Raw genomic sequence first — 12,510 nt, forward strand, 5'->3', positions numbered from 1 at the left:
GTCGCAGATCAATATTTCAAGGTGTTACAAACGAAATGACTAGGTTAGTATACCCCCATCTTATGGTGGTGGGTATAACAATTTGAGCTGAAACCGGGTATAGTTTATATTTTCATCATAGACTGGTTCAGATGGCACATATAGGGCTACATCTTGATAGCCCCCATTTGTATGTATATACCTATCTCCCAATGAATCTTTTTACGCTTATAAAATGCGAGTGATTCTACTTTGTTGAAATTTGGAGAAGTGAGTTAGATTAGAAACTTCCTATTCCTCGCCGAATATAGTCTACATCCGACTTTATTTGGATTCATTTGCCATATACGCAGATCAAAATGTCTCTTTTTATACCCACCACCGAACGATGGTGGTATATTCATTTTGTCATTCCGTTTGCAACAGATCGAAATATCCATTTACCACCCTAAAAAGTATATATATTCTCGTAAAAATCCAAGACGATCTAGCCATGTCCGTCCGTCTTTCTGTTGAAATCACGCTACAGTCTTTAAAAATAGAGATATTGAGGTGAAACTTTTCACAGATTCTGTTTTGCCCATAGGCAGGTCAAGTTCGATGATGGGCTATATCAGACTGTATATTGATATAGCCCCCGTATAGACCGATAAAAGGCGCATTTATTGTCCGATTTCTCTGAACTTTATTTGATCTAGATCCGTTCTGAAAATTGAAATTTTTTAGGCTCCTAGACATCCCTGTGTGTTAGAGCTCCCGACATCCCTGTTAAATACGGCCCGGATCGGTCCAGATTTGGATAAAGCTGCCATACACACCGATCTCCCGCTTAAGGGTTTTAGGACGATAAAATAAATTGCGTTAGGCCCTTTGAAATTCGTACCAAGTTTGGTTAAGATCTCCCTATTTAAGTTCTTGAAACAATAATAGCACCTTTATTACTCGATTTCGCTGAAACTTAACACAGTTGGCTGTGTTAGGCTCTTGAACATTCTATTCAATACGTTTCAGATCGGGCTTTATTTGGATTTGGGCCTAAGAACTTAAATCGGGAGATCGGTATATGTACATCTCCCGAAGTAAGTTCTTGGGCCCATAAAAGGTGAATTTTTTAACCGATGCATTTGGTACAATGAATTGTGTTAAACCCTGACATAGCCTACCTGAATATGGTGGAGCTCGGACTATATTTAGATAAGCAATGCATTTTCACCGAAATATGACGAAAGGTGGTTAATATTTATATCCGAGGTGGTGAGCATCCAAAGTTCGGCCCAGCCGAACTTTATACCTTAATACTTGCTTTTAATTTCTTTAATATCCCTGTGCGGTTTTTGCGGGAATTTATATACTCTAAATTGCACCAATAACTGTTTTACTACGTAAAACTGATATAGAATAAATTGACCAAAGGATACTTCAAAAACTAATAGAGAGAGTGGAAACCCGATACAAATTTTAAAAATAATGGCGGAAAACCAAGTATACTTATGTACGTTGTAGTCAAAAAACCCACCTGGAGGGTCAACTACATAATTTGGTTACAGTTAAAATATCAAAATTCTATACTTGTGTAAAGAAAAATTTAAGTACACAGTAAAATACAACACACCTCCAACTAGTTCTTCCATTCAGTAGGCTCTTTAAAGAAGAAAAACATTGCCCCATGTCAAACGACCTACTCACTGAGTTGGATAAAGGTAAGTGCCTGGCCATATGGGAACACATTCTTCATCCCATAAGTACAAATTATTTGTCTTTATTGTTAGATGTAATATTTTCTGGATTGTGGTTTTAATTCATTTCATGTTCTTTTCTTTAATAAAAATAAAATTTCTTCTAATGGTAAGCAGAGAGCGATTTTGATTTCATAAAAATGGACGACCGAAATTTTACTGAAAAAATGGTGTAACGAATGGTTCATGCGAAGATATGTCGCACATACTTACAATGCAATTTGTTGAGATCCTGCCAAAATGTTTATTTCCGAGAAGCGGTAGAACTTAACATATACGTTATAGTGCTATTCAACATAAACTGCAATGATTTAGTTGTTATTAGACAGTCAGATAGTGGTTTTGAGTCAATTGGTATACTTATGAATGTGTATATCTCTCTTTCTTCTGGACTTTCAAAAATGGTGAAGTGTATAGAAATTGAATTTAAATTTTAGCGCTCCTGCAAAAATATGTCCACCACATATTACTACTGTGACTACTATGTCTAACTATCGCGGTGATTAAAACATGGATTCCAGTTGTAGAGAAAAATTTTAAATGAACTCTTCTTCATACTGAAGCTTCATCTAAAGTTTCTGATATGTCTCATGTATGCCTTACTCAATTGCTATTTTATGACTTCGGTCTTAAATCGAAATTTGTAGCCACATAACTTTTACGTTCACGCGCTTACATTTTACATGTTTCGATGGATATAAGTACTGCACAATTCATCCTGATTGGCTAAACAAGACGGCTATAAAAATTAAATTATATAAACATTAATGTCAAACCCACTAAGACATTAACAATCGTACAAACAGCTTTCATTCGCTTGATTTATCACTGCTTTCTCATTACAAATATCAGGTGAGGTTTTCTTATTATAAAATCCTGTAAGTATTGACATCAATTCAAACGCGAGTAACTGAAAATATTATTACGGGCCTTGATCGGTATCACTCACTATTCGCTATCAATAAGAGCGATTTATATTTTTCTGGGTATTGTATATGAGGTTTGAATCTTACTTTGGAGTCCAAACGTAACTGGCATTTCCATGCATATTCCAACAGCTTCTTTGTACTGTTACTTTCGAGAGTGGGACACAGATTTATGGTCAAAAGGTAAATCAATCTGCTTAAGCAATCATACAAGATGGGTTGTGCACACTTTAATTTCTATCATCACAATATCGTGTTTTAATTTTACGACGATATAGGATGCACTGTTTAAAGGGATGCGGATTATTAGACTGTATTTTTTTCTATACACTTGATGAACATTATTGCGGCTTTACCGTTTGTTATTAAATTCTTTTTTTTTTATATAGTTTTGGAACTCTTACACAATTTTTTCGAAACTTTAGTTTTTGAAACATTAAGATTTTAGACTTAAAATATAAACTTACGCTGAATGTATCCAAATCATCTCGCTTTTCCGATATTTGTTTGAGAACTCCCACGTTGATTAAATTGTTGCAATACTGCAGTGTCAGTACATTGATATCCTGCTCACTCAGAGGAGTGCCATTGTTCTGCAAAGAGGATATAAACCATTTCATCAGCATTTGACCTGAAATAAGACAAGAACAACATCAAACAATCAGTAAAACTACTCATCTTGTTAGGGAGTTTTCTACTTCTTGTAACGCGATTAAAGTGTCCAAATTGGATTGTGGCCTTACTTAACTTGAAAGGTTCACAAAACGAAAACAAAGCGTCCATCATTGTCGCCATGGACTGGGTGAGCGAGTGCACAATAGTCAAATGGATTTTGAATACGAAATAGACCGGCAACAAAATGAAAATAACTTTTTCGCTTTGTGTGCCGAGTTTGTTTGTTTCTTTCTCTGCTCAATGGATAATTGTGGGAAGGGAAGAAAAATTATTTTTAGAAATATTTTTATTTTTGATTATGCTTCTTAGTATGCCATTTATACCCTACACGATGTACAATACGTTATCAAAGACATTAGTTGTTCTCTTTTTTTTATACCCATCACCATAGGATGGGGGTATACTAATCTAGTCATTCCGTTTGTATATGTTCTTGATCGTCTCGAAATTTTGACTCAAACTAGCCATGTCCGTCCGTCTGTCGAAATCACGGTCGAACGCGTAGAGCTACCCGCTTGTAATTTTGCACACATGCTTTGTATTAATGCAGGTCATTGGGGATTGCAAATGGGCCATATTGGTTCAGATTTAGATATAGATCCCATATTAACCGATCTCCCGATTTGATTTCTTGAGTCCATGGAAGCCGCAATTTTTGTCCGACTTGGCTGAAATTTTGTACATAGTGTTCTGTTATGGCTCCCAATAACGGAGACAAGCACGGTCCAAATCGGTCTATAATCTGAAATAGCTCGTACATAAACCGATCTCCCGATTTGACTTCCAGAGCCCATGGAAGCCACAATTTTTGTGCGATTTGGCTGAAATTTTGTACATGGTGTTCTCTTATGACTCCCAACAACTGTGCCGGTTCATATCGATCAAGAACATGATATAGCTCCCATATAAACCAATCTCCCGATTTGATTTCTTGAGCCCTTACAAACCGCAATTTTTATCCGATTTGGGTGAAATTTTGCATATAGTGTTCTGTTATGACTCCCAACAACTGCGACAAGTAAGGTCCAATTCGGTCTATAACGAGATATAGCTCCCATATTTTAGCACAATTCATGGTGGTGGGTGCCCAAGATTCGGCCCGGGCGAACTTAGCACGCTTTTACTTGTTTTTTGCTTGTATGGCCGATTTTAGCATAATTTGAGCAGAAAGCCGTTAATAGGGAACAATTTAAACGATGTATACAATTTAATTACATATATGTATCGTTTTCGTGATCTGAGACCTTACTAAGTACATAAATTCTTGATCGTCTTGATATTTTAAGTCTATTTAGCCATCTCCTTCCGTCGGTCTGTCGAAAACATGCTAACTTCCGAAGGAGGAAAGTTAGGTGCTTGAAATTTTGCACAAATACATCCCATTAGAGCAGATCAGTTGGGATTGTCAATTCATGTTTTGGTATAGCAGCTATATAAGCCAATCTCCCTTTTTGACTTCTTGAGCATCTAGAGAGTGCAATTCTTATCCGATTTGGTTGAAAAGTTGTACTGTGTCTTTTTCTATGACTCTTTACAGATGTGCTAAGTACGGTCTGAATCGTTCCGATTGCATTTCTAAAGCCTCTAGAGGGCGCAGTTCTTGTCTGATTTAGCTGCACAATTTTGCTGAGTTACTTCTTCTGTGACCTGAATCGGTCGATAACCTGATATAGCTCCCATATAAACCGATCTCCTGATTTTACTTCTCGATCTTACTTTTTATAGGGCGCAGTTCTTATCCGATTTGGCTGAAGTTTTGCACAATGACTATGGTCTACTATGATCTCCAATATCCAAACCATTCATAGTCCGAATCAGTCCTTAGACTGATAGAGCTTCAATATCATTGCAATTATTTGTTTGCCAAAAAGAGATATCGGGCAAAGAACTTGACAAATGCGAAACATAGTGGAGGCACGTATTTTCTTGTTGTTTATAGTCTAGTTAAGTTCGAAGATGAACCACAATATTCACTAATTCGTCTTTTGAGTTGGAATAAAAATCCGCTTTTCAGTCTCTCGCACCAAATGCCTGTGTCTACGTCCCAGCGGGAAAATCAAAAATAGACGAAGGCGGGTTTATATACCCTCAACAATTTATCACGCTTTTCATGCTTTCAAAATGATTTCTTCCTAAAAAAACCTTATTTTCCTACACAGAAAGTAAACCGCATTGTTGAAATTCATTATCCAGCAAAAAAATTTAATGAATTTTCAGTAGCTTTCTAAGAGAAGCGCAAGCCACCTAATAAACTAATAGAAGCGCAAGCCACCTAATAAATCAGCGTTTTTAGAAGCACAAAATGGAGAATAGGTTATCATTACCACTTTATTCGTTTATTTTGATTATTCAAAGCTCGGTACATATTCCAACTTTCGTCAAAGGGTGTGCTAAAATATTAAAACCTTGCTTCCGTACAGGAGTGCAATCTTGTATGCAGAGGAGAAAGCACCAGTGCAAATTTGCTAGTTTCAGCACTACAGAAAAGAGGTACAGCCTTATATTATAAAGACTTTTAATGTGTACCGATTTGGAAAAAACACTTCAAAGAGTTTTGATGGTCACATTTTCAATATCGGCGCATTACTGTCCTCACAATCAGAACTTGCAAAATGCATATAAGTCGGAAAATTGATTGATGCACACAGTCATAAGAAGTAGAAGTTGTTAAAAAATCTTATTGAGTAGCGAATGTTATGATGTCGGTCTCTAACAGCAATATTTATATTTAAGTTTTGTTTTTTATTTATTTTTAGTTCCACTATTGCATCTCATCAATTTACGGCAATCCCAATTATCAGCCACAATGCTTTAATGGTAGGTCTCCACATGTGCTGGTCTTCTGTGGTGCTGCGGCAGAGTGTGACGACGATGGGGAATATTCAGAAGCTATGACACACTCTAAATGAATGGAGTTCCATAGTTCGGCCAACTCAATAAATGTTTATCTCATTTATTTAGTTGTATCTCCGACAACACCATGAATTACTGAACTTTTTTCCTTAGGGTAGTAATAGTATGTCAAGTATTTTACGAATCGATATGAACCTGATATAGCTCCTTAAGAAACAGGTCTTTCCACGTGGTATTCTGAACATCTGAGAAGCAGTTTTCATTTGTTTGTTCCCAAAAAAACTCCATTAAAGAATAGAGGTGAACATATTTTATGCCAGCAAAAGCTGGCCAATTCGAGTTAAGTTTAATGATAAGGGCCCGTTTTACTGCGGTACATGTTGCCAACTATGTAATTCCCGATTTAGTACCTCGAACCGTTGGTCGTTTCTATTCTGCCTTAGGAAAAGACGTTAACATTTTTAATTGTTTCGCGAGCGAAATTTGACAGCAATCAAATGTTTTTGTTTTCATACCAAAACAGATTTTTTTTATATATCTGCGCTATTTTTAATTTAGCTTTTCGTAAAAAAATAAAGAAAACTCCCCATTTAAACCGATAAAACAAACAAAAAGATGCCGGCAATGGTAACCATAATAATTTCATGGGTTGCCACTATAATTTTATTGCCATTTTTATCCTCATAATCAGATACTCCTTTTTGCCTATTTTTCTCCTACTTTTCGCAAAATTAAGAAAAATATTTTTTCAGCCGTGACTCGTTTTTTTCCGTGAGTCGTGATTTTTTCCGTGAGTCGTGATTTTTTCGTGCGTGAGTAAAATTTTTGTCTTGTGAGCTTGCGTAAACGGAAGTCGATATAAAACAGTCGTGCGTTAGCGTGCGTAAATAATTTTTGTATCTCGTGAACGTGAGTGAAAAATCACTCACGTGCACATATCTACTATCAAGTGTAGGAGAGACGAACAATTACTCGTAACCAGTTATTTCAAAAACCCCAAAACTTGCAACTTACTGTCCGTAAGTCGAAATTATCTGCTATGCAATAATTCATAACGAACAAAATCATTCATATATTAATTTTGTCATTCGGATTGTAATATTGGGTTGCCCAAAAAGTAATTGCGAATTTTTTAAAAGAAAGTAAATGCGTTTTTAGTAAAACTTAGAATGAACTTTAATCAAATATACTTTTTTTACACTTTTTTTCTAAAGCAAGCTAAAAGTAATAACTGATAACTGACAGAAGAAAGAATGCAATTACAGAGTCACAAGCTGTGAAAAAATTTGTGAACGCCGACTATATGAAAAATCCGCAATTACTTTTAGGGCAACCCAATTCATCGAAATAAATCTATAAATAAATCTCCATATTCATTCATAAACATCATAGTAAAAATCACAAGATTACCAATATCGATTGTAGAGACTTATATAACGATGCCACTTTACATATGTATGTATTTATAATTTCCTATATTCGTATGGAATAAAACTGTTCCACAGCCTTATGACTTACTTGGAAAGAAAGTGAAAATTGTTCGCCAAAATGGAAGGAGTGTTGAATTTTAAAATTTTATATAAAAAAATGTTATCCTCAATAGTGATATGGTCATCGTGATTCCAATTGCAAATGTATCGTTTATAAACATTTAGAAATAATAATATAGTATTCGTTTTCGTGATCGTCTTCTAAGATGATTTATCTATGTTAGGGCATCTGTCTGTTGTAATCACACTGCAAATTAAAATTTGGCCATGAACATTCCATTAAGGAACAAGGGCAAACTTCTAATATACCAATAAGTGCTGTGCGATTCATGTTTAAGCTCAATGATAAGGAGCCACCTTTTTATAGCCGAGTCCGAACGGCGTGCCGCAGTGCGATTCCTCTTTGGGAAGAAATTTCTACATGGCATAGTACCTCACAAATATCGCCATATTTGGAAGGGATAACCACCGGGATGGATGTTTTCTGCTTTTCCCGCCAGGATTTGAACCCAGACGTTTAGCGTCATATCACATTGCACTCTTCAAAAATAAACCTTTCGAGCTGACACTTGATACATATACCTTTTTTGTTTACAGATAAGTTAAGTTCGAAGAACAAAAATGTTGATGTTGAAGTTATAAAACTTCAATTTGCTGAGACGCGTAGAATGGCCGCATTTAAAATATTGGTACCGGACGACGTTTTTGACTACGTGGTGAATCAACCACCACCTAGAACCGTTGTTCACGTATTTATTTACAAAGTCAACCTTAGATCTGATCCGATATCGTTTGGGAGAATGTATTAAAATCTATAATCTTAGTGAGGTGTTGCGTAATTTTTATAATACACTATTTACATATTTTTCTAGTTCTGTTCCCAAAATCTTAAAACGGACTTTGACTGGACCTCCTTGGAATACTTTAAAACCTGCCAAACTTAAGAATAGGAAAAACAAATTTTTCCACGTATTTAATTTCTAGGTCGGAATTAAATACCGAAAATAATATTGCCTACCGGAATTATTTATGCTCCATGAAGCAACGAGTAATATTAAATCCAAAAAAAAATATATTATAAATTTGTAATTCGAAGCGAAGATGATGCACTCTTCCTAGCACCCATATACATGGTTCACTAATCGCCGAAGGAAATAAAGAAATTTGTAACATGTTTACAAACTTTTTTACCTCAACATATTCTGATAAAATGTATGATATCAACTCTGAATATCTGTACGAGATTCCTCAATCCTCCTTAATAAGTATGCCTCGAAAAATTATTGATACCGTTTCTAAGAACTTGAAATCTCTAAAATGCTCTTTTAAACCAGGCCCTAGTATACTTAAAATTTGCACTGATCACCTTAAATTTCCTTTAACTTTCCATTAGGCCTTATACCTGAACTATGGAAGTAATCCTATAATATTCCCCTATTTAAATCCGAAAGTAGGTTCGATGTATCAAATTATAGAGGCATTGCAAAGTTAAGTACTATACCAAAGTTAAGTACTATACAAACAAAGATTATGACTGATAACATCTCCCATTAAGTTTCTTCAATTTCAGATGCGCAACACGGGTTTCGTAAAGCTTGATCAACTGTTACAAAAGTTTTACAGTTAGTAACTCTTGTCAATGATGGATTTAGGCAGACGAAACAGACTAATGCTATATATACCGACTTTAGTAAGGCGTTAGATAAAGCCAACCATGGCCCACTTTTGTTTAAGCTCGGTGAAATCGAGTTTTCTCCTGTATTATAAAATTGGGTTAATTTTTACTTATCTGGACATGTTTAGAATGTACACTTCGGACTCTATATGTACGGAACGGGATTTGTTGTGGGTATTGGATGCCATAAACGTACTCTATATACCAAATATTTGCCAAATTTAAAACAAATTGAGACCCAAGAAGTCAAATGCCGGGATCAGTTTACATGGGGTCTATAACTATTTATAGGGTGTGATTTGATGCTGAAAGATACAACAAATTTCATGTACTAAATTTTAGCCAAATCGAGGCATCTAGAGACTCCAGGAGTCAAATAAGGCGATCGGCTTATGGAGGTATTTGTGTGGGTATTGGAATCCATAAATATACTTCACATATGAAATTTCTGCTAAATTACACAAATCTAGGGGCTCAAGAAGTCAAATCCAGCGATCGATTTTTACAGGGGCCTTATCTCTTTGTAGTCCTTTCTGGACAGGATTTGGTGTTAATGTTGTGGGTGGTAGAATGTTCTACACATGCTAAAAATTGAGTTTATAAATACATATCTATCTTCAGTAATATCAAAAAGATGATAATATTTATTATAATTTTAACAAATACGACGAAAAGGATCGTTATTTGCAAAATCGCGTTGATGATATTGAAAATTAAACAGTTGAAAATTTCTCGTTGGTCTTGAAGGAACGTTAATATTAAGCCGGCTCAACAAAAATACCCGTGTAAAACATTTAAGATGAAAGTCATGTTCAACATTTTCCTGCGCCTACTGAGAGTAGGGAGCTTTATTAAATTTAATCTAAACGTATAGGAAGGTAGGAAGGTAAAATAGTAGAAATTGTTTCTGTACTGACTCAATTTTATTTCTGTGAATAGTGTAAAGCGGATCCCAAATAACGGATCCATATTGAAGTGTACTTCGGACTTCCTAACTGAAGGATCATCAAATTCTATACTCCATTTTTTCATAAATTATATATTCACCATCATAGAAATATGTTGTCTAAAATTCAATTTACGATCTAAGAGGATGTCAAGATTAAGAAAAGTTTCTTTGCCAATTTCACGACCGTTAAGATAATAACTTTTTGACAAGATATTAACACCACAAACAAAAGTTATCAAGATCGAGTTGTAACAAATCCTGCTCTGAAGAAACACAGAGCGATTGGAAAATTTTGACGTCATCAGCATACATAAAGATTGAAGAATTTTTAATAAGACAAGGTAAATCATTTACAAACAGATTAAAAAGAATTGGGCCCAGATGACTGCCCTGTAACTCCGGATTTCACAATAATTGACTTAGAAAAAGAACTTCTACTATGGTTTCCAACATTCAATTCAATTAAGATCCGAATCGAACCTCAAATTCATATAGCTCCTCAATTTGGTCCAGTTCGGTCCAGGCTTTAATATAGCTGCCAAATAGACCGATTTCTAGATTTAAGGTTTTGGGTTCACAAAAGGCGCAATTATTGTCCGATGTCGCTGAAATTGGGGACAGTGAGTTAAATTAAGCCCCTCGACATATTTCTGCAGTTTGGCCTAGATCAAGTTTTGCATATAGCAGCCATATAGACCGATCTCTGACATACTTCTTCAATTTGGCTCAGATCCGTCCAGATTTGGATATATTAATAGCTGTCATATAGACCGATCACTCGATTTCAAGTCTTGACCCCATAAAAGGCGCATTTATAATCCGATTTCACTGAAATTTTACTTATGTTAGGCTTATCGACATCCGTGTCGTATATGGTTCAGATCGGTTTATTTTTAGATATAGCTACTAAAAAGACCAATATTTTGTTATACACAATTGAACAATGACTAGTACTTATTAGTATTTGGTCCAAATCGGAACATATTTCGATATATCTGCTATGGGGCAAAAGGTATGCATTTTTCACCGGATTTTGACGAAATGTAGTTTACATATATACCCGAGGTGGTGGGTGTCCAAAGTTCGGCCCATCCGAACTTTTTGTCGAAATCACTCTATAGTCTAACGTTTAAGCCTATATCTTCATATAGCGCCCTTTATACCGATCTCCCGATAAGAAATATGGACCAAATACTTATAAGTACTCTTTGGACCAAATACTTATAAGTACAAGTCATTGTTCAATTGTGTATAACAAAATATTGGTAATTTTAGTAGCTATATCTAAAAATAAACCGATCTGAACCATAAACGACATGAATGTCGAAAAGCCTAACATAAGTCACTTTGTCAAAATCGGAATATAAATGCGCTTTTATGGGGCCAAGACTTCAAAACGAGATGTCGGTCTATATGGCAGCTATATACAAATCTGGATTGAATGCACTGGAGACTCAAGAAGTCAAGCGAGCGATCGATTTAAAAAGGGCTAACATCTAATTATGGTTTTAATCTGACATAATCAAGTGTAGGTGTAGCCAATCGAAAAAAATTCAGACTTCTTAGTACTCAGAACGTAAAATTGAATTTGCAATTCTCACTGACGTAACATACAACAATAAGCGAGAAAATACCGGTTGGTAGCGACCTGAAATAATTATGTGGGAATCCCATCCACTACCTGCGGGTCGGCTTTGGTTTGCCGCCTATGTGGTATCACAATGGACAAACATATTCTAAGTGAGTGAGTCTAGTCTAGTTGAGTTAAGACGACAACCATTTCCTAGCTTTATTCGTTCGACATTTCGTGACGACACAGACGATCCAAAAACTATATACCCAAGCTCATGTTTTAGATTCTTTGAGTGTACGAACGACCTATGGTAGAGGGTTTCCAAAATGCAGCTATAAACAAGATATATCCCCAAATTGCAGTTATAAACAAGATATATCCCCATTAAGGAACAGCGAAAATTCTTACATATCAATGAGTTTAGTCCGATTAAAGTTTGAGCTCAATGATAAGGGGCCTCCTTTTTTAAGCCGACTCCAAACGGCGTTCCCCAAGCGATACCACCTGATATACAAGTTTTAATATGGCAGGATATTTCACAAATGTTGCCACCACTAGTAAGGGGATAGCCACCGCCGAAATTTGAACCCAGGCGTTTGACGTCATAGGCGGACATGCTAACATCTGCGCCACGAGTGAAATTTTATAATCACA

The 12,510-nt window shown here is 35.7% G+C and overlaps 1 protein-coding gene across 6 annotated transcripts in view; it reads right to left on the minus strand.

Moving 5' to 3' along the window:
• The window catches only part of LOC106091098 (protein cappuccino), a 321,527-nt gene that overhangs the window by 50,209 nt on the left and 258,808 nt on the right, over window positions 1-12,510 (minus strand). For all 6 annotated transcript variants that reach the window (XM_059366105.1, XM_059366107.1, XM_059366104.1 and 3 more), the window contains one exon: window positions 3,109-3,272. In XM_059366105.1, the coding sequence (XP_059222088.1) occupies window positions 3,109-3,272 (164 nt within the window). The remainder of the gene's footprint in view (window positions 1-3,108; window positions 3,273-12,510) is intronic.

The sequence above is a fragment of the Stomoxys calcitrans genome, chromosome 3 (genome assembly GCF_963082655.1).
Source record: "Stomoxys calcitrans chromosome 3, idStoCalc2.1, whole genome shotgun sequence".
Taxonomy (NCBI): Eukaryota; Metazoa; Arthropoda; class Insecta; order Diptera; family Muscidae; genus Stomoxys; species Stomoxys calcitrans.